At 48.4% G+C, this 25,079-nt stretch overlaps 2 protein-coding genes across 23 annotated transcripts in view; one reads left to right on the top strand and one right to left on the bottom strand.

Moving 5' to 3' along the window:
* Positions 1-120: 120 nt before the first annotated feature.
* On the bottom strand, positions 121-21,778 carry PGAP2 (post-GPI attachment to proteins 2). 15 transcript variants are annotated; one of them, XM_086678182.1, is made up of 9 exons: positions 21,642-21,778; positions 12,609-12,629; positions 9,547-9,721; positions 5,490-5,664; positions 1,511-1,763; positions 1,262-1,368; positions 740-802; positions 538-646; positions 121-331 (listed from the first exon to the last, which is right to left on the bottom strand). In XM_086678182.1, exons 3-9 carry the CDS (start codon positions 9,678-9,680, stop codon positions 201-203), a joined length of 972 nt encoding a protein of 323 aa, XP_086534308.1. In that variant the 5' UTR covers positions 9,681-9,721; positions 12,609-12,629; positions 21,642-21,778; the 3' UTR covers positions 121-200. The 15 variants fall into 15 exon arrangements, with proteins under 15 accessions (XP_086534308.1, XP_086534303.1, XP_086534302.1 ...); XM_086678177.1 differs by lacking the exons at positions 12,609-12,629; positions 21,642-21,778 and adding an exon at positions 12,265-12,575 and having other exon boundaries at positions 5,490-5,564; XM_086678176.1 differs by lacking the exons at positions 12,609-12,629; positions 21,642-21,778 and adding an exon at positions 12,265-12,554.
* Positions 21,779-22,022: 244 nt separating this feature from the next.
* The window catches only part of NUP98 (nucleoporin 98 and 96 precursor), a 118,458-nt gene continuing 115,401 nt past the window's right edge, over positions 22,023-25,079 (top strand). The window contains exon 1 of one of the 8 annotated variants that reach the window (XM_086678170.1): positions 22,023-22,245. The gene's annotated coding sequence lies outside the window, so the exon portion shown is untranslated. The remainder of the gene's footprint in view (positions 22,246-25,079) is intronic. The other 7 variants (XM_086678172.1, XM_086678171.1, XM_086678167.1 and 4 more) reach the window with 7 other exon arrangements.

Raw genomic sequence — 25,079 nt, forward strand, 5'->3', positions numbered from 1 at the left:
TGCCTTCAAGTGGGGTGAGGGAAAAGAGAAGCCAGCAGGGCTACCTAAAACCCTGTCCTGTGCCCTTCTGCCCTTCCTCCCCCTCCCCCAGCTTCAGCACAGCCCACAGAGGACACAGGGTGGGGAAGGCCAGAGTGGTGTCTTGTTTCTAGTTTCTGGGCAGTGGACCGCCTCCTCCTTTCTAGTAGGAGAGAAAGGGTTTAGAATCGCTTTTCCTCAGGCTGGGAGGTAATGAGCAGCTCCTTGTTCCCGAAGTCCCACCAGGCTGTCATGTGGAACGCCATGTTGGTTAGGACAACGGTGTACTCCAGGATGGCGAAGATGGTGTATACTGTTGCAAGGGCACAAGAACAGAGCATGGTGAGACTCCCGCCCCTGCCCCCCAGGGGCCTCTTGATAAATCGCCACCACCACACATCTCTACAGAGACACACTGACAGTTAGCCCCCAAGGCCACTGCCATCTCGCACAGTATAGACAACATCATAACTGTCCCATAGCCACTGTGACCACATACGGATCCCAGCCTGGCCTCACCTCCAGCCTCACAATACATGTTGTGCCGAAAGTAGACAGCCAGTGCCGTGAAGAAGGAAATGAAGTTGATGACGAAAAGCCGCTGTTTCCAGTTGTAGGACTTGCGGTCCTAGAGGATGGGCTGTCTGATCACTCTGCAGCCTGTTGGATATGTGTGGGCAGCCTCCCCTCTTAGCCCCAACTCCTGAGGGCTGCATCTTACCTCCCTTGGTTTTGGAAGGGGGCACAGGCAAGGGCAGCAGGAATGATGGGCATGTTCATATTCCTGCGTTTGGGAGTATAATGAAGCCAAGGAGCAGTGCTGTCCCTGCCCCTCCCACTTCAGCAGGATGGAATATGAAAGTTACTCAGAGTCACCCCCCAATCTGACACCTCCACATACTGTGGGGAGAAGAAAGGTGTCTGGTGGGGGGGGGGGAGGGGCACTGGAGTTATTACAGACCACAGACCCCTGACACAGTTCCTAACCCACTGCAGCCTGGGTGCTGTCCCTCATTCTACCATTTGGAGCCTCCATCTCTTCTATTTTCCAGTCTCCATTAGTACCCGAACACAGTCCTAGATTCTGACCAATCCATCACCCTCCACTCATCCCCAAGCCCCAGCCTCAGCCCGGATTCCCATTAGAACTCTGGTTCCCATCTCACCATTACCCGCATCCTGAGGACGGGTGTCCTTGATTTTCCCCTGGGCTGCTTAGAGCCCCACTAGGGGTAGACCGTACCTCCTGACTTACTGTGTGCTTCTTGGTCAGCCGCCAGAGAATGCAGGTGAGGAGCATGTGACTGAGGGAAGAGGCGATGAACACAATAAAAGCATTTTCGTGGATGGCTGGAGGGAGAGAGGAGGGTTGGGAGCGGGCACTACAGGAAGCATCCTAACCCCTCCCTCTGAAGGTCTGAGTGAGGGAGGGCGCAGGGGCGACCCTTCCCAACCCTTCCCCTGCTCCTCCTTCCCTCATGTGGACACCCACTGAAGTCCTCGGAAGAGGAGACGTAAGTGAGCACTAGCAGTGCGAGGTTCTCGACGACGTTGAGGCCAAAGTTGAGGCGGCAAAGCGGGCGGTAGCCAGGACACGGGGACGCGCAGCTGAGGTAGTGGTTCCAGTAGGCGAAGGCCACCAAGAAGCGGGGCGCTGAGTGCAGGCCGATGCAGAAGCGCCACACGTAGCGCTGGGGCACCTCCCCACCAATGGCCGAGCTCACCGAAGGCAGGTAGTTGGGCACCTAGAGAGTTGTGACCAGTCTGGTGGCAGGCCTCCACCAGCCCCACCCACCCACCTGGAGATCCTTCTCTCCATCTATCAAAATCACGCTGGCCCTCAGAAGGCTCCGCTCCAGCCCTTTCCTTTCCCGGAGGTCCTCCTTCAGGCACCTCGAGAGACAGCTCTCCTGGGAGACATCCCTTTCCAGGTCCCGGCCCCCAATGTGCTTGTTCTCATTCCCCAAGCAGCCTGGGGTTTGTGCAGGGACTTGGTTGGACCTTTTCCATCTCCCTATACATGGAACCTACATATGGCTGGGGAAGCTGTAGACAGGTTCAGATGCTCTCTGAGCCCATAGCACAGAGCTATGGGAGATTCCATGGCCCAGGACCCCAGATTCAGTCCTGAGGACAGGGATGAGTCACAGACCACCTGAGCTTCCGTGCTGGATTCACGGCCCACCTGAGCTGTTCTTGACTGCTCTCAGTTCTACTAACTCTTCTGGGCAGGTGTGCCAAGGTGGTAGAGGGTACTGTGAGATCCTGGGGGACCTGGGTCAGGAGGATACCCCCACCCTGATCATGCTTAAGAAAGTGGGTGCTCCTAACCTGGGGTAGTCTAAGAAAATGACCTATTCTTGTGCATCCCTCCCATTCATCTTTCTCAAAGCCTAGAATTCCTTATTCCTTCAGGAACTGGAGCACTATTCTTCACGGTTGAGGAAGGAGGAGGAGATAACACACAGCTGCGAGGACTGGTGTGTTGCTCGTGTGAGAGGGTGAGAGGATGAGGGAAGAACAGTCTAGATGGGGACAGGAAAGCCAGGGAGAGGAGGAGGATCTCTCAGACTCCAGGGTCTGGAGCAGTGCTTCTACCTTTAACATGCGTACAACTAACCAGGGATTGTGTGAGGATGTTGGGGGTCTGGAATCTGAGAATCTGCATTTCTAAAGGATTCCAGTACTGGAAGCTACCAGTCCGTGGCACTCGCTTTCTGTGGACTTTTTTAGACTGTCAGCAAGAACCAGAGCAGTGCCAGAGCCCAGGGACCCAGAGAAGGAATGACCGTGCTGTGACTATAGCAGGACCAGTCTTCAGAGATGGAGTTCTAGAAGATCCCCTCCTTTCTCCTAATGGTGATACTGATGGATCAATGCTGGGAACATAGGCAATGGTGGACGCAGCTCACAGGGCAGAGGTGGGCCTGGGGTAACGCCAGCCAGGGGCTTCGCAGCCTTCACAGAAAAGGAGATAGATTCCCCTCAGCACTACCAAAGGAAGCTAAGTGTAGAGCTCTCTGATAGGGTGCCGCTCCCAAGGCCATGGCTTGAGATACCATGTAGCTTGAGACCAGGCTCAGATACTCACTCTGAGTAATCAGTAAAGAGACAGCATGGAGGCTTTGGAGCCACACAAACCAGGGTCTGCATCCCATCTCTGCCTTTATTAACCTACTCAAGGTCACTTCACCTCTCTGAACTTTAATTTCCTTGTTGGCAAAATAGGGACACTACCACCTACCTTGCAGGATGATTGTGAATATTAAATATGATGTATGCAGAGCATCTGCAGTGTTTAGCACACAGCAGGTACGAGTTATGGCTTTCAGAAGACAAACTTCCCTGAAAAGCCTGCAAATAGCTGGTGAGCTATGTGGTTATTGAACATGGGAAGCCTGCATGGGAGTGACAGGCAAGAACTGTAACTTCAACAGAGACTTCTGAGCCCTCCAAGCCTCCTTACTTTTCTACCCCTCTGGGCAGGTCCCCTAAGTAAGGTTAGTGGGAGTGCTGCCTCTGTTTCCTAGAATATTCATTCTGAAAACTCCTGTCCCCATCCCAGCTACTTTAAGGAGAGCAGGACCAGCATGAGCTTTTTGTCTGTCTGTTTGTTTCCTCCAGCATGAGCTTTCTAAAGCTTGGCTGGGAGAGCCCAGAGCCCTAACTGATGCTGGGAAACAGGTAAATGGTAGAGATGGCAAAAATCTGGGAGGACACCACAGGAAGAAGGGAGATTTAGGGCCCTGTGGCTACTGGTGTCATCCTCATAAGCTCCTCTCAGATTAGGGGTGGAGATAGGATGCTGAGAGCAGGGATTTCCTCTTACCCCCACCCACACACACAAATATACATGCACGCATGCACACACATGCATAATCAGTATAGATATTCATTTATGTTCCCCCATCCCAAGCACACAAGTTCTCCACTCACCAACTATGCCAGCAACATCAGGAGCTATCAGAGACCAGGTGCCCAGCTCACCCCAAATCTCCCCATGAGCTCAGAGCTAAGGGTACTGAAGTGGGGACATAACCCCTTTCCCCAAGAACAGAAACCCTCTACATCCTAGAGGATGTGGCTCAGTGGACCTGTGGCAGGGCGGTAGATCAGAAAGTCACATGGTATAAAGGGTGAAGGTCCAAAAAATTCCCTATCAAAGCACCTCAGATTTCACCAATTGAGATTCATTTCTTTGATAAAAGTCCCCCAAACTTACGGATGACTTTGCTATCTACTGCCCCCATCCCTTGCCAACTGAACAAGACCTCCCATTCCTATCAATTCAACCTGCTACTCTTCTCTGGACTCCATCCCTGCCTCTCTACTTTCATAGTCCCTATTTTAGCTCTGGTCTTCCCAGTAACATGATCTATTTGCACTAGCCTCCTCACTTATCTCCCTACTCTTGCCCCCTGCCCTTAAATCTGTTCTCCACTCAGGAGCCAGAATGATCTTCTAAAGCATAAATCTGATCGTGTCCCTTTCCTGCTTAAAATCTTTCCAAAGCTCACCACTGCCCTCTGGATAAAATCAAAAGTTGTCAGCCTGGCATTCACAAAGATCCTTCTTTACCCCCATAGCAGAAATGCCCCCTGGTCCAGGAAGGAAGTCTTCCCCAACACCTAGGCTGGATTAAGTGCTTCTTCTGGGCCCTGTGATCCCTATGCTCCCCTTCATTCCTTATGTTCCCCTTTATCACAATAGGAGTCCCATTTCACTGTGCTGTGACTGTCTGTGTCTAGGACTGTGTCATGTAAGATGAGAGGCTAAGGGCAAGTCCATGTTCAGTTCCATCCTTCTGACACAGAACCTCCACCCCTAGGCCCTCAGGAAAGGCCTGGTGGACTGCTCTTGGAGGCAGGGAGCCCATCTGGGTTTCTAGCTGGCAGAGTCCTGAGTGGACACAGGTTAGGGGGCCCAAGGCTGCCAGGGGAGAAACCAAGCCTGAATATTCCAGGGCAGGGCTGGGGGTGTTCTCAGGCCATGTCCCCAGTCTGGGTTAAAGCCACTTATGACCTCTCCTGGCTCCTGGCCCAGTCTAACTCCCCAGTCCTGGCTTCCTTTCCAGTCTGGTCTTTCTTCAGCTTCCTCCTCCCTCTCATGACCTCTCTTGCCTACTGCCCTCCCTTCCCTTCCCCTTTCCCCTCTGCTCCCTGGCACTCTCTGTAATCTTCTACTCTCGGAAGACTGTGACTCCACTCTCCCTGAGTCTCTCCCCACAAATTCCCACAACTCTGACTTGCCCCCCACCATCCCTTTATCCCTTTCCCCTTTCTCTGACCCCCCGCCTTCTCTCTTACTCTCTGATTCCACTCTTACTGCCATCTCCTGACCTGGCCCTGACCCAGGTGCGGGGGAGCCTGGCACTCACCCCACAGTCAGTGGCCACCGTGTACTCAAAGTGGAACACCAGGGACCAGATGATGCAGAAGAAGAAGCCGAACATGGGGAAAGTGATGACCCACCAGATCATGGCCGTGAAGCGGAGCCGGAACACAGTCCCATCTGGATCCAAGGGCTGGGAGGCCGCAGAGAACATCCTGTAGGGAGTGGTGCCCAGGCAGGGCGAGGGACACAACTTGGGGCCTGGTGGGACACCTGGGCCTCGGGAAGTGGAGCCTTTTCCAGAGCTGGCTCCCTCTATAGGGAAGAGCCAGAGTAGAAAGAGCATAAAGGGAAATGGAAAGCAGTGCAGAAGGTAAGGAGGTACAGAGAGAGATGGGGCGGGAGCAGCTGAGTCAGGCAGGGTCAGCTCTTAGGAATCCCTTTGGCACAATGGTCCTATAGGTCCACCTCTTAAAGAACCTGGAGAATAGAGGCTCCCAGTGGCCTGGACATGGGAGTTTGATGGGCCACTTCAATCTCAAGACTCTCACACCCAACTCAGAAGGATCAGAGGTAGAAAGGTTATTACTTCTGTTCCATAGAACATTAGGACTAAGATTTTAGCCACTTGACAGATTAAAGCTCCCAAGTCAAGGCTTTCTTCAGGTCACATAACCTAGACAAAGGACCCTTGGCTCAGACTGGTCCAAGCCCTCCCACTGACCCTGTCTGACCACATTCCTCCTCTTCACCCAAGTTCAACCAGGAACAGTGGGAGTGCCCAGAACCTATTTCAATGGGACCACAGGCTGCCAACCAGCCCACCCCCAGGCTCAGAATGATCCAAGCCTCAGGTCAACAGTACCATCATCTCAAGATACCAGGGTCCCTGCAGAGGCTTCTCCTTCCTCTCTAAGAAGACCATGTCACCCAATCCAAAGTTTATGGGAATCTGAGGGTCACGGGAACCTTCTCCACTCAGCTTGAGCCTATTGTGCTGGGCCAGACCCAGCAAGGACAGACCCAAACCAAGGGAGCTAGCTTCTTCCACTCCCTTCTCCTGCTAGGCAGAGAAGTCCCTCTTCCCACCCCTGACTGCCCCAACTACCATGACTTGTGAGATGGGTTCCCTTCTGGGGGGCAGACAGAAAGGCTTTGTATTCAAACGCCTAGGACCAAACATCCCTTGGGACTCATACCACCCACGATTAAGGGAGCCCTAGTTCACTAGTCCAGCTCAGCATCAAGGAAATGGGGGAGGGGGCGCGAACTGAGCAACACTCACACTGGGTGCTGAAGGATCCGGGGCTTGGGTTGAGAGTTCTAGCCAGACTGAAACTATTCTAAGACTGGAGGGTCCCACCCCTAGCTCTCCAGGGCCTGCCCTCCCGCCCACAGAGCTCAGATCTCCACGCCTGCCCAAGCACACAGCCCTCCCAGGACAAACAAGACCATATCATAAACCCTGGAACACTCTGCAAAGGTAAGAGTGATAGTGGCTAAAGTCAGCCCACAACAGCTTCCTTGTCATGGATGGGGGTGGGGACCCTTTTGAGAGTTGTATCCTGGGATCCAGGCAGTTTTCAGGGAAAGAAAAGGGAGAAAGCAAAATAGGATTTCACCCCTTTCTGTTGAAGCAGGAGTATGTCTGTTGGGCCTCATTGGAGAGCTAGCTAATCTTAGAACAATACATTCAGGATCCAAGACAGATCTGGACGGGCCTAAATATGAGGTTATCAGTGTCCAGTCTGGACCTGTGCAGAAACAGCTAACTCAGCTCAAGATGCCTTAATAGGGGTCTAACAGCCAGTAATAGGAATGCAACGGTACTACTTTTCTCTGTGCTACCCAGGCCATATGAAGACCTATGCCCAGATCAGGGCCTCATATGAAGAGAATAGTGACCGACTGGGCCAAGTCTAGGGGCGCACGTCCTGTGAGGGTTGCCTGAAAGAACTGGAAATATGCTACCTAATAAGACTAAACTCGGGGACCCCTACCCCCATTACTGCCATCCCACCTCTGTAGGGCTGGCTTGATGCCAGGAGGAGAGAGAGTAGCTCTCAGGCTCCCAAAGCAGAGCCAGTGCAAAGGCAAAGATTCACCAAAAAGAGAATGTCATGTCCACTACAAGAAAGAGCTTGCTAATTGTTAGTTACTAAGCTTCCTTAGAATAGGCTGCCTGGAGAGGAAGGAAGCTCCCCATCACTGGAGATATGCAAGCAAACACAGAGTCATCTAAATTACAGATGTGTTAGAGTAAGGTTACTTTTTTTTATTCCTAGGGTTGGCCATTTCTAGAATACTCCAGGTGAGAAATTCAGAGCATATATATTCACCTGGGCTGCCCCAAGGTGGCTCCAACATGGTAGTCCCAGAGAGTGGGGACAAAATACCACCTGGGTCCCTAAGCTCAGTCCTGCCCCAGAGTGGTCAGGTATCCCTCCTGCAACTACCTATGCCTTAGGATCCCTAACTAGTATGTCAAGAATGGGTTATAGGTATGCCAGATATGCTGGCTTACTGATCCCATTAGCCCTCAGGAGCCAGCCATGAGGGGCAAAGCAAACAGCCTATTCCATTTAATTCCATATGCCTTACAAATATAATTTTCTGCATGGACTAAGACTTGGTCTCAGGCTTCCTTTTCAAAGGGCACTGGGCTGATGCAGGGGGGAGGGGGTCCTATTCATTTATTCAACCAATTCTTCCTGATTCAGATGTAGTGCCCACCTTGAAGAAGCTCCTGGTCTGATGGGGAACAGAGATACAAATATGATATGATAGAACTGTATGAAAGATAAAACAGGGAACTGTGGGCACCCAGAGGAGAGAGTGATTAAGTCTTCCCCAAGGAGGCTAGGGAACATTTTTCAAAGGAGGAGACATTTGAGAAGGGTTTTGCAGGATACAAAGGAGTTGACCAGGTGAGAGAAACATTTGATGCATTATCTAAGGTGAAAACTTGGTCAAGAAAAGCCATTGTTTGGATCCTTTTCGATCCTCCCCCTCAAGATCACCTGGTCAGCCCCTTTTTGTCCAGTCCTATTCTTTCTGATAGCTCCCAGCCCTGGGTCTCATAAGACTGGCTGCCTACCGCTCAAGGCCAACATCTACCCATCGATAAAGCAAGGAGAGAGAAAACTTCCAGTCATAAGAACAAAAGAAGTAGGCCCCACTCCATACTGCCATTCAGACCCCACTTCTAATCATAGTCCTATTTCTGGAGCAAATGCTCTTTATAGGGAGGCAGGAAGCTGAGCTGATTGGGGGCTTTCAGAGCTCTCTCTGATGCTCTTCCAAGGGTCCATGTCCAGGCCCTGCCTCCTTTCCACCTAGAGCCCATGGGCTCTTCCTCTCCTGCCCTGCCTTCCAACCTTACAATCTCTTTTCCTCCTACTCCTTCTGCTCCTCACCCTTCACACTTCCCAAACCACCTTCCTATCCTTCCCCTATCTGGAGCTCTACACTACTCCTGAGAAGGAGGATGGGAATTGCCAACCCCATTTTAAGACATGGGAAGCTGAGGCTCAGTCTCTGTGTCTCAGGTAATACAGAGTCAGTGGATGAAATTAGGAGTGTAACAGAGGTCAACACAGGTCTGACCCTCTTTACCCCGAAACATTACAGAGGAAACTCACATCTTTCCTCCTGGCCCAGCACACCATATCCCTGCTCAGAGGGCACATGCCTACCTGGGGAACATAGGCCATGAACACATATATACACACATCATCAGGCCCCCATCCAGACACACACAGATATGGTCTCTCCCAGACACATACAGCCACGTCCCTTACAGTCACACAGATGCATACATAATCACATTCTCACAGAGACAGGCACAGCCCACAGTGCCACACTAAGAGGCCCCAGCACCCTCTAGCCCAGTCCTGTTCTCTCTCCATCCCCCACGAAACCCGGGGGCTCTTGAATCTGCCCCTCTATGAAGTAAGGATTGAATTCTGGGGCTGCCCAATTTCAATGACTCCAGGCCCTAATGACCTCCATGGAAAGTGGCAGAAGGCTAATTCCTGAGACCTCAATTTGCAGGTACCCAGCAACCCAGTTTGTCTGATGGACCTCATTGGAGAGCTCACTAATCCTGTTACAACAGAATCAGGATCCAAAATCGATCCAATTGGACCTGAATATGAGATATTCCTTGACCCCCCCCCCCCCCTTCGCAAGCCCTACCCCACAGTGTGTGGCCGTAGTCTCCTTGAAGTGGAAGAGCAGGGACCAGAGGATGCAGAAGAGGAAGGCGACAAGTGGACAGCAGACTGTGACCAGGGCCACCAGGGTGAAGCGGAGGCGGACCAGGGTCCCATCCCGGTCCAGTGGCAGTGGGACCTGGTACATCTTGTCAGACCTGGGGATGGAGTAGTATGCTGTCAAGGCCCAAGGCAGCAAGGCTGGGACTCTGTGGTAAAGCCAGCCCTTGTGCTGAGTCCTCAGCTTAGCTGAGCCATGGGATGGAGGGTCTGAGAAGAAAGCCATCTAGCCCCTAAACTTGGACAGTTCCTGCCCTGGATGGGGACGATTGACTCAGAATCCCAAGAGGACATTCACCCTCAATTTCAGAGGAAAGACAATGAAGCAAATCTGTGCTAAAATGAAGCCTGAATAGATTGGGAGAGTTTCTTCTCCCCTATACCTGGCTTTACAGGTCTATGACAACAGGAGCTGGTTTAACTGGTCTCTCTTGTTTCAGGAACCAACCCTAAAACCTCCCAGTGAACAGAATAGTCCACCTTCTTTCACAGGCCTTTGAGCCTCTAGACTTCAGTTCTCCCTGCTTCACCCACTGGCCCAGGGCCTTCTGTACCTTCGGTCCCTTCCCAGGCTCTGTGTGTCTGCACCACAGTGCACAGCAGCAAGGGCTCCATGGAAGCCAGTAGAACCCTGACCCCCTGCTCGTCCCCACCTGCTGCCTCATGTGCTCTGAGGATGAAAGGCTTTGCAGAATCAGGCCTGGTGCTAGCCTGGGCTTGCTGTTTGCTGGAAAGAGCTGCCTGGTCAGCTTCTGGAGGCTTCCCAGAACCCATGGGGCCTGTCCATCCCCCTCCAGATATGAAGTAAAAGCTCCTGAGAACTGTTGACTCCCTGCTGAGATGAGGATACTAAGGTTAAGAACTATAATAACCAGGTATACACCAGCAATCCTAGCCCAGCCTCCCTAAGTGCACAGAGGGGAAATTGAGGCTAAGAGAGGAACAAGAACCTGCTCAGGGTCGCACAACAACTAGAAGGGAGAGCCAGCAGTGGGGAGATGTAGGGCCCACAGGGTCACAAACTGCAGCCCCAGCCTTCTTTGACCCCTTCGTCTCTGGGACAGACCTCTGGGTAGAAAGGTCAGGTTAGATCAGATTAGGAGGGGAGAGAGAAGGGGCACCTGTCATTAGAGAAAGAAAGGTAAATCAAATCCTATATAGATGAGTCAGTGAATCCTGTCCCCATTGCAAAGGCAGAGAAACCAAGATGCAGAGAGAGAAAGGCCCTTCCTCAAAGCCAGATGCTGAGCCTGACAGAAAGCCATCCTTGGAACTTAGGCTTCTTGTGGCCAAACTAGGGCTGGCTCCAGATTCATAAAGAACCCGCCCTTATGGACTCAAAGGTCTTGCCAGATCAAGTCCCAACTCTTCCTGGCCCCACCCTCAGGAAGAACCTGAAGCTAACCTCCTAGCATTCCAGAACCAGGTGAATACGCCTCTGTGTTCTCCTCCATCTTCCCCCACCCGCCTCTCTTCCAGGCCTGATTAGTCAGCCTGCCCCAGTAGCCCAACTTCTTTTCTGCCTTCAGGAGCCAGGGATCTCCCAGAGGAATTGGAATTGGAGCTGGTGCCCCTCCCAAATTGAACACATTTCTTGGATCATCCCCAAATGGACTATAAGTCCCTAGAGACCCTAGAAGGGGAAGGACTTCCCCACCCAGCCCAAACCCTGATTTGGTGCTTGTAGCAGCACTAGTCCCCTCTCTGAAGCCAGTGGCTTTAGAAGCCTCGGGAACCACTGGGATGCCCAAACTGAAGAACAGATCCTCAGGGAATGAATAGGCACTGCTTGAGGCAGGGGGTGGGTAAAGAAGTTGGAGGAACAATCTGTTCCACTGCTTGGAGGTATGCCTGGCTCCTCTTTTAGCTGTGTGACCTTGGGCAAGTCATCTAACCACTCTGGGTCTTTTTCCACAGTTGTGCAACATGAAGATCATGTGGTTTAGATTACTAATATGGCCATTCCAACATGGTCATTTTACTTCTCCAGGCCTCAGGACAGGGAGCTCACTACCTAAAGAGCAGCTCTTCAGTCCCAGTCATCTCTAACTTCTTCATACGTACTACTTAGCTGGAAACTGCTTTCTTAGGAGTACCCCTACCTTATCTCCAAAGGTCCCAGAGATCTTCTCAGCCTCCAGCCAGAATCCATACTTACTGGGTACCTTCTGAGTATGAGGCACCCTGCTTAGTGCTCCACATACATTGTTTCTTTTAACCCTCACTATAATTCTACGAGGCAGGCCCTATATAGCCTGTGTATTTCCATTTTACAGAACAGGAAACTGAGGCTCAAGGAGGTTAAAAACACTTGCCCAAGGTCACAGGCTAATAAATGGAAGAGGTGTAATTTGAAATTACTCTATCGGGTTCCAGAGACGCCCAACACCTACATCCCTGGCACCTAAAGAGAAATCCCCATCAGCAGACCCTGGAGAATGAAGGAGAGCTCAACCAGTGCACAGCCAGCACCATGTGGGAGAGCAGTAGGGGTAAAGGGTTAGTTCAGAAGTCGGGACAGCAGCAGATCCTGGGCAAGCACCAGCACCTTGGGGCTGGGCGGTGAGAAAGCTGGACCTCGTGGCGGAGCTCCCCCAAGTGGGGTTGCCCCGCGATCCGTCACACCCATCCCCATACTCACCCAGGCTGTGGCGGCGAGGAGGCCGCGCCGGCGCAGGCCGGGCGCTGGGGGAACCCGAGGGGAGCCCAGGCCCGGCCTGGGGCAAGCGGCCGGGGGCGGGCCGGAGCGGGAACGGCGGGGGCGGGGCCAGCGCGCTTGGGGAGGAAACTGCGCCCAGATCCTCCATTGGCCCCTCCCCACTTCTGCGGACCTGGACCCTTGGCTCTCCGCCTTGATCCGGTGTCCCCTTGTGCCATGCCTCTCTAGCTCTGGTCTGTCCCACTAATTCCTGTTGCGTGGGGGCAGCCGGAAGAGCCCTGGACCCCTGGGTTTGACACGTTGGATAAGCCACCTTGTCACCTTACCTCTCAGCGGCGTTCCATCACCTGTTGAAAGAACATAAAATTGGTTCAACAAGCCCCGAATTCTCTAATTTTCTAGTCTCGGTGTCTCCTGCCCACGTCCCCATTCTAGCCGAATTATCCGGCCTCGCCCTTCTGAAACATTAAAACAGTTTTGCCCCAGCCTCAGCGCCCCTCCCCCTAACTTTGCTCCCCATAGCCGATTCCCGGCATTCAGCAAAGGGAAGAGCACGTTATAGGTAGAGAGATCAGGGAGGCCCACCCCAAAAACTCGGGGCCAGAGCTGTTCCCGGCTTTGATCAGGAGAGGGCGCCCTGTCCTGACATAACAGAGCAAGGCTCTCCTTTCCCCAGTCCTGGGTCTGCCCCACCACGAGAGGGTTGATCCGCAGAAACCAACCCAGCCCACAGGGTTCCCTCCCCACCCAGACTGACCCCTGAAGGAACCCGAGGAAGATTCTTGGGGTTGTCAGAGCACCTGCAGGGGGTGAAGACCTCTGACCTAGACGTAGTTACCATCACAGTTTTCCTAGTCATATATCCCCACAGTAATAGCACATTTTGAGCACCCTCTGTTTTCCAGGCACTTTTCTATTTTTTATGCATTATCCCATTTGATCCTTATAAAAACTCCATGAGATGGATACTATTAACATCCCTGTTTTAGAAAAGGTATGTTACCTATTCACACAGCTATAAATGTCAGAAACAGGATTGGAGTCCCGCACCTGAGGTCATTCCCTTAATCCCTCCCTATATAGTTGACCCTGGAACAACCCGGGTTTGAACAGCACGTGTCCACTTACACGTGGATTTTTTGATACAGCACAGTACTATAAATGTATATTTTCTCCCTTATGGTTTTAAGAAAAAAAAAATTGTTTTTTAAAGTAGGCTCCACACCCAATGTGGGGCTCCAACTCACAACCCCAAGATCGAGTCACATGCTCTACCAACCGAGCCAGCCAAGTGCCCCCTCTTCCTTATGATTTTCTTAATAACATTTTCTTTTCTCTAGCTTACTTTATTGTAAGAATATGTCATATAAAACATATACAAAGCATGTGTTAATCAATAGTTTGTTATCGGTAAAGCTTCCAGTCAACAGTAGGGTATTTGTAGTTGTTTTGGGGAGTCAAAAATTATACATGGAGTTTTTACTGTGTGGGGGCGGGGGGGGGTCAGCACCCCTAACCCCTGCATTGTTCAAGAGTCAACTGTATAATGTTAATCCCACAAGGTAGCTACACTCACCATTTTGCAGGTGGATACAGAGGCTCAAATTTGATTAACTTACCAGAGATCTTTTTCATGTATTCATTCTTGTTCATTCACTCAGCCTAGCCCTTTCTGTGGCAGGCCCTGACTGGGCAATGGTGGCAGACCCAGAGATAACTCACTCCTGGAGGCTCCAAGTCTGGCGGGACAATGTCCTATTCTAGTGACTTTGAACTCCTCTCCACCCTGTGCTTTAGGGTCCCAGGGAAAATGAACAATTAGTAAAACTGTACTAAAAGAACCACCTCCTTTTAGTTTCAACGATTAGATGTAGGTTTTCTACTTCAGGGCTTTGTGTCATCTTCTTTGTCTACCTCCAACATACAGATGCTTGCTCCTGGCCTTTATTCCCTGTCTTTATTCCCTGACCCTATTCCTTGTCTGTTCCTTTGGCCCTAAATACCATTCCTTGAGGCTGGGTCCCTTCTCTGTGCCTCTAGACTACCCCCAATGCCTGAAACTTGAGGTGCATTAATCTTGCCATTAATTCTTTGGTGATTTGGGCAATTCACCATACAGTCCTGAATCTCAGTTTCCTCATCTGTAAAATGGTTTTAGGAATATCCACAGCACAAGGTTGTCCTGGGGATTAAGTGAGGTAAAACAGCAGTGTGCCAGGTATGCAGGTCTTGAGATACTCAAGACACCCTGGCTATTGTGATGAGATGTGGAAGCTATGGTCTGAACTTGTCCTGACTGAGCCTTTTCTTTTCTTTTTTTAATTTATTTTTTAACATTTATTCATTTTTGAGAGTGAGACAGAGCATGAGCAGGGGAGGGGCAGAGAGGGAGACACAGAATCCAAAGCAGGCTCCAGGCTCCAAGCCATCCACACAGAGCCCAACGTGGGGCTCGAACTCATGGACCGCGAGATCATGACCTGAGCTGAAGTCACACGCTCAACCGACTGAGCCACCCAGGCACCCCAAGACTGAGCCTTTTCTGAACTGTGTGACCTCAGCCATCACTGACCCTCTCTGACTCTATTTCTTCCTCTGTCAGTTCCAAAGCCTATCACCTTGATTTACGTGAGGAAAAGTAGAAGAATGAGTTCTTACTAGGCGCAAGGAACTTTATGTACACTTTCTTATTTGATCTTCTTAATAATCTGGTGAGGTAAATTTGATGGAATATATTTTACAGATAAAGAAGTTGAACAAGCATCTAAGCTTCTAGTCTTGCCTTCAATTCAGTGGGCAGTCAGTGTTTGCTGAATCGGCATTTGTCTGTAATCCAAGTAGTTGCTGCTGCTGCCGTTGAAACCTTCCAGTGTCTCCTGTCCTCCTGGTTGGTTTGCCTTGTGCCTGGACATACCTCAGAGAGGCCTGTGCCTGAAATAGCACCAATATTGTCCAGCTTTGGCCACAGTCACTGCTCCACTCCCCTTGTCCACACACACATACTAGATTCCCCAAGCTGAGCATTTATTTACAGGGATGCTCCAGCCCGCAGTAGCATGGAGGCAGTACAGAGGTGGGAAGCAGAAGAAAAGTGAATGTGGGATGTAGTTGTTAAGGAAAGCTTCCTGAGGCTCTGCTTCACTGGTTTCCTTGCTCTTCTAACTCTTCATCATCCTCCCCATTTACAGCCACATTGGCTCTTCTTAAAACACAGATCTGGGGGTGCCTGGGTAGCTCCGTCGGTTAAGTGTCTGACCCTTGATTTTGGCTCAGGTCATGATCTCATGGTTCATGAGATCGAGCCCTGCATCGGGCTCTGTGCTGACAGCACAAAGCCTACTTGGGATTCTCTCTCTCTCCTTCTCTCTTTGTCCCTCCCCAGCTGATGCTTGCTATCTCTCTCTCTCTCCTCTCTCTCTCTCTCTCAAAATAAATAAATAAACATTTTAAAAAACCATACAGATCTGATCATGTGCCTCTCTTGCTGCAAATTGTTTAGCAACTCCCTATGGCATTTAGGATCAAGAGCAAATTCCTTAGTGTGGTATTCATCATCCTTCGTTATCTGGCCATCCTCTACTCTAGCAAACACATATTTTACATTCTAGCTACGCTCATTTTTTCCATGAGCTTTGCTCAACTTCCTCCTTATCTCTCCCTAAGCACCATGATTCACCCACCTCCCCACTCCACAGGAAGCATTAGAAGTCCATCACACCTTTATTAGGACTGACCACAATGTAGTGAAATTATTGTTAAGTGTCTGTTCCCCTCTCCTTCCTGGAAACCCATTTAAGGATGGAACCCTCACCTGTTCCATTTATTTCTGAATCTCTCAGCTTAGGCCAGAGATAGACACAAAGGAAGCCCAGAAAATATTTGATTGAAGGGTTGATTTAATTGAATTGGGTTTTGAAGGATGGACAGGATTTGGATGTATCAAGAAGAGATTTAGGAACTGTAAGAAAAGCCTTTGAGGAAAGACCACTGTTGTAGGGGTAGAGGCAGAATAAGCATGGCTAGGGATAGGTAAAGAGGCAAGGACGCAGTGCTAAAGATACCCGGTTTCAGGCCAAACTCTGACCCTGCCTCCCGGGCAGCCTCAGGAAAGTCTTCCAGGTTTGTTCTTTGTTCTTCCTAGAGATCTTTTTCACAGCAGAGGCATCCTCCTTGGATGACTTTAAACTATCCACCCTAGGCACACCCATCTTGCTGTAGGCCCATTCTGCCTCAAATAGTAATTAAATCTTCATTGTATATTTTGTTCTTCATTGTTCAACTTTCTCTGGCTCCCCTATCACTTCTAGGATGAAATCTTAGTTTGTACCTCTGGATATACTGAGCTCTTTCTTGGTCCTACATCTTTTTTCTCTCTGTTCCTCCGACCTAGGATGTTTTTTTTTTTTCCTCCATCTTGGCAAACTGTACCATAAAGGTATTGATTAATAGCACACTTAGGAATGCATATGGGAACTTCTAGGGAGATCACTAAAATAATATAAAAAGAGAATTTAATTTCCAAGCTGGTACAGGAGGAAAAATGAAATAATCCAAAAGAATGTTAAGAAAGCAGAGATTTAGGGGTGTCTGGGTGGCTCAGTCAGTTGAGTGGCTGACTCTTGATTTTAGCTCAGTTCATGATCTCAGGGTCGTGGGATTGAGCCTCATGTTGGGCTCAGCACTGAGCATGGATCCTGCCTGGGATTCCCTCTCTCTCTCTCTCTCTCTCTCTCTCTCTCTCCCTTTGCCCTTCTCTCCTACTTGTGCGCACACGCGCTCTCTCTAAAAAAAAAATACATATGTACATATTTTTTTTCTAAGCAGAAATTTAATGGAAAATAAGCACTTGAAGAGATGGTCAATATCATTAATCATTAGGGAAATGTATATGAAAACCACAATGAGATGTCACTTCATAGCCCTTAGGATGGCTACAATTGAAAAAAAAGGAATATAGCAAGTATTGGCAAGGATGAGGAGAAATTGGAACCCTCATCTATTGCTAATAAGAATGTAAAATAGTACAGCCACTTTGGAAAACAGTCTGGTAGTTCCTCTAAAAGTTAAATATAGAGTTACCATAGGACCCCATAAATCTACTCCTAGGTATAAACACAAGAGAACTGAAAACATATGTCCATGAAAAACTTATACACAAATGTCCATAGCAGCATTATTCATGGTAGCCACAAGGTAGAAACTCAAATGCCATCAGCTTATGAATGTATAAACAAAATATGGCATATCCATAAAATGGAATATTATTCTATCATAAAACAGAATAAAATTCTGATACACGCTATAACACATATGAACCTTGAAAACATGTTAAGTGAAAGAAGTCAGACACAAAGGCCACATATTGTATGATTCCATCTATAGAAAATGTTCAGATAGGCAAATTCATCAAGACAGAAAGTAGATTAGTAGTTGCTAGGAGCTGGGGGAAGGGGGAAATGGGGAATGACTGCTAATTGTCTGGGATTTCTTTTTGGGGTTATGAAAATCTTCTGGAATTAGACAGTAGTGATAGTTGCACAACTTCATGAATATAGTTGACCTTTGAACAACACAGGGGTTAGGGGCACTAGACCCACACAGTCCAAAATCCATGTATAACTTTGACTCCCCAAAACCTTAACTACTAAGAGCCTACTGTTGACCAGAAGCCTTACTGATAACATAAACAGTTAATTAGCACACATTTTGTATGTTGTATGTATTATGTACTGTAGTCTTACAATAAAGTAAGCTAGAGAAAATAATGTTATTAAGAAACTCATAAGGGAGAGAAAATACATTTACAGTACTGTATTTATTGAAAAAAAAAACCTCATATAAATGGACCTGCACACTTCAAACCCATGTTGTTAAAGGGTCAACTTTACTACAACCCTCTGAATTCTATACTTAAAATGGGTAAATATTATATTATGTGAATTATATCTCAATTAAAACAATCTGGCAGGACTGCACCTCAAAAAATGGAGGTTATTATTACAAAAAAACTAAAATGAAAAACAAATTAAGGAAAAAACCCAGAAACAGAACAGTAGGACAAATAGAAAATGTTAGATTAAATTCTGAATATACCAATAAATTCGTTAAGTGTAATAGACTAAATGCTCTAGTTTAAAGTCAAAGGTATTCACATAAGATTTATAAAAATCTAATTATATGCTATTTATAAACATCATTCCTCCCTTCAGTTGTAGAAAAAGAGGAAGGAAATCAACATTTACTGGGTGCTTACTGTGTGTCAAACATGTGCCCAGTCCATTGCAAATTCCCTTATTTGACATTTACAATCACTTTACAACATGGGAATTTTTGTGCCTTTTCATAGACAAGAAAACTGGGTCACAGAACAGTTAAATAATTTGTGCAAGGTCTAAAAAGTAGGAAGTCTGGTACTTAAACTTAGCTGTTTGACTCCAACTCTGTCACTCTTTCCTACGCACCACCTAAGAAATCTAAACCATTAGGGGGCGCCTGGGTGGCTCAGTCGGTTGAGCTTCGAACTTCGGCTCAGGTCACAATCTCATGGTTCGTGAGCTTGAGTCCCGTATCTGAGCTGTCAGCACAGCCTGGAGCCTGCTTTGGATTCTGTGTCTCCCTCCCTCTCTCTCTCCCTCTCTCTGCCCCTCCCCTGCTCATGCTCTCTCGCTCTCTCTCTCAAAAATAAGTCAACATTTAAAAACATTAAAAAAAAAAAAAGAAAGAAATCTAGGCCCTCACTCTAAATTTTTTTTTTCAACGTTTATTTTATTTTTGGGACAGAAAGAAAGACAGAGCATGAACGGGGGAGGGGCAGAGAGAGAGGGAGACACAGAATCGGAAACAGGCTCCAGGCTCCGAGCCATCAGCCCAGAGCCATCAGCCCAGAGCCTGACGCGGGGCTCAAACTCACGGACCATGAGATCGTGACCTGGCTGAAGTCGGACGCTTAACCGACTGCGCCACCCAGGCGCCCCTAGGCCCTCACTCTAAAAGGAAGTCTCTTGCCCTTCCCCGATTCTGCAATCCTTATGGGTCCTGTCTCCACTCTGAGCACCAATCCTTCAAAGCTGCATAGGGTGAGTTCTCAGAGTATGTATGTGAGAGACTGGGGTTTCCCAGGAAAGCTGGACTTTCCTTTGCTTTGTCTCTCTGGGCCAGAGCAGAGTGTTAAGCTGTGGACTTCTTGGGCTCCTGAAGCCCAAGAGAGGGTTTGGCTCAGCAAGTTTTTGTGAGCATGCACCAAACTTCTTTTCTTTAGAGGTGAAGAAGGAATGAAGAGACTAGAAGGGGGTTATGAGAATTAGACAGAGTGAGAGTATGTGGTCCACAAAGTCCTTCCGAGGGCAGAAGTACCTGGGAATGATGAGCATGTGGGCCACATGCCTACCAGAGTATCTAACAAGAGGTCCTTCTATTTAGAAATGACCATGGTCATAGGAAATTGCTCCCTGCCACACTCCTCATCTAATGTCTCTTCCTCCAGTCTTCCCACAAGTATGTAGGATCCTACTTAAGGATCTCAGCTCCTGAATACCTGCCAGCACTTTGACCTGAATGTATTTACTTAATTAATCACTTAAAACATATTTCTGGGAGCCATTTCTGTGTCAGAATCAATGTCTTAGAATAGTTAGAATGGGAATTCCTTGACATTTTTAAAGAATAGGAATAATTATCATTTATTGAGGGCTTACTGTATACTGGGTACCATACTAAATGCTTTCTCTCATTTAATTCTCTCGATAACCTTAAAGGCAATTACAGTTGTTACCCTCATTTTACACACAAGGAAACTGAGGCTTAGGGGTTAAAAATTTGCCCAAGTTGACATAGCTAATAAATGGTTGGGATCAGGTTTAAACTCAGGGTTTCCTAACTCAAAAGTCTCACTGGGGCGCCTGGGTGGCGCAGTCGGTTAAGCGTCCGACTTCAGCCAGGTCATGATCTCGCGGTCCGCGGTCCGTGAGTTCGAGCCCCGCGTCGGGCTCTGGGCTGATGGCACAGAGCCTGGAGCCTGTTTCCGATTCTGTGTCTCCCTCTCTCTCTGCCCCTCCCCCGTTCATGCTCTGTCTCTCTCTGTCCCAAAAATAAATAAACGTTGAAAAAAAAAATTAAAAAAAAAAAAGTCTCACACTTCTACGACTATTCTACTTAAGAAAGTCATTCATCCATTCATCAAACATTTAATGTGCACCTATACTTTGTGCCTGGGCTTAGGGTCACCAGAATAAATAAGTGGAGGAGAGGTTTAATCATATTTGGGTTTCAGGATTGGAGGGTGAGAAATCAAATGTTCTGTAGGTCAGTGAGGAAGCTATAGTAAACTATCCAGGGAGAACTAATGACTTTCCAATGTAGAACACAGGAAAGGGAGGATGAAGCAGAGGGATATTTGGATGCAGGAGTGGGGGGAATGTGGCTGGAGTCAGATGTTTAAACTAGCTTTACTATTTGACCATCTACATATTTATTTGTTTCTTCCTCTGAGCATCTACTGAGCACCTACAATGTATCAGATTTCTACTGTTATCTTATTTCATCTTTACAAGCATTCCACTTTTGGACAAATTAGTCAATTATTTGTAATCCCTCGCTACCACTGAACACTCAGAGGGATTTAAATTTATCTACTTTTGGGCAGAGCCCACTTCAATTCTGTGTTGATGTTCCAGGAAAAAGTGGTGGTGGAGAGGTAGTCTGAATAGGTTTTGCTTTCTGAGCACAGTCCCTGCTATTCTGCATGGGACCCTCAGTCACTAGGTCTAGTTTCTAGAACATGCTCAACCTTCTCCCTTGTAATATCAAGCGTCTGTCCTGGGCTAGGCCACGGGAGAAAGAAACCCCAATGAATAAAACGCAGCTCTGACTTCTAAGAGCCTGAGCACAGAAGACAGGAAAATAATAGGATACAAAGTGACAAGGCTGTAACAGAGGCCTGCCCAAGCATTAGCCAAACTCCCTCAGAGAGATCCGGGAATGTATCCCAGAGAAGGCAGGAACATTTGAACCAGGCCTTTAAGACAAATAGGAGTTCCTAAAGTGCAGGTGGGAAAGAAGTTCCAAGAACCCTCATTTGTAACAAATCCTATGTTGAGCCATTCCCTCACGGCATGCTCATAGCGTACATTAGAGAGATTCAAAGAAGGAAAGGTTGTGATGAGGCCGGCATGGGTTGGGAGACCAGGAGGCCAGGTTTTGGGGCCTCGTAGCAGCTGCAGGCAAGCTACACGGAGAGACAGACCTCCCAGGAGGGCCCTCCAGCTCCGCACGTGGTCTGGCCAGGAAGTGCGGGCAGGACTACGGGGAAGCCTTCCCATCACCGCCCGCGGACTGGGGCAAGGAAAGGGTAGAATAGTTACCATGCCATCGTTGGAGCCTCCCCTCTGATTGGCCCGAGCTTCAGCAGCCCGACTGTCTCGGCTCCAAGGAAGGGGGAGGAACCTCTGTATAGCGTCACCTCTCTTCTCCCACACCCCGCCCGATGCACCCCCACGCAGCCACTCACAAGCCCACTTCGAGGGGGGCCCTGTATGACGTCACGACTCCTCCAGCCAATCTCGGCAGAGAGGGGCGGGACTCCATGTCCCTCCCATCGCCCTTCCCCGCTCCTCCCCGTAACTCCTCTGTCCCTCCTCTTCCCCCTCTCCTTTTCTCCCGAAGACCGCCCTCACGTTCGGTTTCAAAAGACTCGTTGCCCAATGAATAACAGGGCGGGCCTAGAGTGGCGGCGGCTTCTGCCAATGCTCAGACAGCGAGGGCGGAGCGTCGGGAGCGAGCCTCTGACGGCGGGCGGCGTGTGACGCAGTCGGGCCCTCTGCGCGCTGCGCCCGAAGCGGCGGTCCGTGGCGGTGGTGGTAGCGGCGGCGACGGTTTCGTGGCGGCCGCGCGCTGCTCTCTGAGCGGCGGGTGGTGGACGGGCCTAGGCCTTCACTCCTGACACCTCCCTTCCCCCACCGCACCGCGGTAAGTCGGGAGCTGGGGCGGTGGCGGCCCGGGACCGACAGGCTCCTCCTCTCCTCAGGGCGGGCGGGTGCGCGGGGCGTCCCAGGCCTCCTCGCCGAAGTCTCGCGCCCCGGCGCGCACCTACTGCCCTGAGGGAGGGGGCGGGGCCCGCGACCCGGCGGCCCCAAGGCCGGGCTCCTCAGGCGCTGGGAGGGAATCGATATCGGTGGAGTATGGGCCCCGGGGTCTCCAGTTGCAGCCTGCGCTGGAGGAGCGTCCGTGTATCTGGTGGTACTCATTCATTTGCCTGGCTGTGATTAGGTGGGCGGGCCCTCTGCGGGGGCCGTGTCTTAACTCCCTGACAAGGGTCTCCCCAGCACTTTCTTGACCGTAGTGTGGGATGGGCGGGATGGGCTTCAATTTGTCTTGGCTACTTCACGGCTTGCCAAGGTTTGCCCGAGGTTTAGGGTGGGTGGGTCAGGAGTTTGTTAGCTTTTTAAAACAATATCTGAAAATTAAGGTCGGTTTAGTGGAGTAAAAGGTTATTTTTTTTGCCCTCCCACGTGTTCTTTGTAAGACTAGATGAGAAAGATGGGATATCTGGATTACTATAGCCGGAAGGACCTTAGAAATTAAGCCAATCCTCCTACGGTACGTCACTAGCAAGTTTTATAGATGGAGAAACTGAGGCCCAGAGAAGGGACGGGATTAGTGAATACCAGATCTGACTCAGTCTAGAAAATATTCTCGTGTATCACCCTCCTTGGGTGTTCCAGCCTCCCATTATTGGCGGCAGGGGTGGGGGGGCATTCGGTAGTTGGCAGCAGTCTTCAGTAGCGTTTCCCTTCTGGTTGCTACCACGTCTGTTCATAGTAAGGCAGAAGCTTCATATGCGGTACCCTAACCTAAACTATGAGAACTCAAAAGTTGGTTAAAGAATGTCAATGATGTAACGTATTGGAAACGAATCGATAAAGACTACATACATGTCTTTGGCTAGCTTCCTGTTTCAAATCTGAAATTTTTATTTGTATCAGCTGCTGGGGACTCAGAAGAGAGTCCAGTTAGTGACTCACAGAAGCATTGGAATAGAAAGCAAGAAATATAGACAAGGCTTAGAAAGAGAGGCAGCAGTTATTTTGTAGTTCTGGTACCTCGGAACTCATGGTTCCTTTCTGGTACAGAATTCAAAGTATTGTAGTAGAGTAAGATGAGAAAATGAAACTGTGTTCGGAAGAGGAAACTAACTGGAAGAAAGAAAAGAGCAGTGATCATGATCTGACAGTCTTATAAATTCAGAAAAGTGCTGGTTAACTGGGTGACAGATGGTATGTTTACTTGGAGGAAGAAGTTAGCATATTAAAAAAAAACAACGTGGACAAATTGGAGGTACTGGGAAATACTTTGATAGAATTATTTTTTGACTCTTCATTAAGATTGGATGAAATTGAATTGAAAGTTGCCACTTTGGTCTATTTACATTGGTCAGATCATCACTTTGCTCTTGTTTAGATGACGAAGCAAAAACAAAACTAGTGCATAAGAGCAGAGGAGTAGTAGTTTAAACACTGAGATGTGAACCGTGTATTTTCTGTGACATTTTCTCAGTTCAAGCGTCACCCTCTTCTGGGAAGCCTTTCCTGGCATTCTGTCTCCTGTAAGCTTCCCTAACACTTATTTGATACTTCTATTTATAGCACAAATCATTTTGTATTTTAGCTGTTTATCTTATTTAGACTGTGGTAAATATTTTTGTCTTTGTATTCAAGTTGCTTGGCACATAGTAGACCAAGTAGTTTTTCCTTGAAGGGATAAACAAATATGGAGCAGTTAAACCTAAAAATAGTCTATAAAAAGACTGAGTATATGTGTGCTCCTGAAATATGGGGCCTAGATAAGACGACCCATACTGTTCGTATGTTACATGGTACTTTGGTATCTGACTTCATTCATGTCTACTAGCTCATAGATAGTTAAGAGCAAATAGAACTTTTAGGGAACCAAATTTACGGCTTGGAAGAAATTGGGTATTTTTTTGTGATATTGTGATATTTTTATTGTAGCAATAAACCTAGGAAGTAAGGGATAGTAGTTCTGATGTTTAATTTCCAATAGAGAGCACATTGTATTACATAGAGCATTGTAATTATGCAATTTGTTGAAAGGTTAGAAAGAAATTAATTTAACAATATAAATATTAGAGGCAAGGCATGTAAACAACGGTTTTTGAGAATTTAGTGCATTTCTTTGGGTTTGGAATTGAACCTAAGTATTTGGCATCACATGTCTCTAGAGACGATTTTTCATCCTGAACATGTTGAAATTTTGGGCCAGATAATTCTTTTTGTCTGGGAGCTGTGTTGTGTATTGGTGGATAGTTAGCAGCATTCCCCACCTCTACCCATTAGATATCCATAATACCCCCTCCCCAAGTTGTAACAATTAAGAAGGTTTCTAAACATTGTTAGATGTCCACTGGGAAGCAAAATTGCCTGGATTGGGAGATCACTGCTCTTGAGAATACATTACCAATATTTCAGTAAAGTCATACCTTTATCTTACCTGGTGTATGCTTGTAAAGTCAGCTGTACAGATGCTTACATTTTGTCAAACTGTCCTTGAAAAACCCTTAAATTGTCAAAATCTGGTATCCGGCAGCTGAAAAGCTGAGAGTCCTAGAGTAACTTTCTTTAGTTTCCTTTATTTCCGTGGTAGCCTTCCTTTCTCTGGGATAGAAATCAAGGTCTTTTTGAAAGGGGATAGGCCATTGGGTAAATAAAGCAATATCTAGTTCTCTTTTTGTGGAAGAGGGCAAAAGAGCTTGTAGTTGAATTGATGCGATTAAATGTGATGCT

The sequence above is a fragment of the Puma concolor genome, chromosome D1 (genome assembly GCF_028749965.1).
Source record: "Puma concolor isolate L17-30 chromosome D1, mPumCon1.1.hap2, whole genome shotgun sequence".
NCBI classification, from domain to species: domain Eukaryota; kingdom Metazoa; phylum Chordata; class Mammalia; order Carnivora; family Felidae; genus Puma; species Puma concolor.

What these genes read in the sequence shown, in the direction of transcription:
- PGAP2 (XM_025927935.2), bottom strand. Translation starts at nt 12,500, where the DNA reads ATGGCACAAGGGGACACCGGATCAAGGCGGAGAGCCAAGGGTCCAGGT. An exon ending in TACGGCCACACACTGTGGGG is followed by an intron (nt 5,578 to 9,545) that starts TAGGGCTTGCGA and finishes CCTGCCTGGGCA; the next exon opens with CCACTCCCTACAGGATGTTC. An exon ending in CATGTATTGTGAGGCTGGAG is followed by an intron (nt 332 to 537) that starts GTGAGGCCAGGC and finishes CCCTTGCAACAG; the next exon opens with TATACACCATCTTCGCCATC.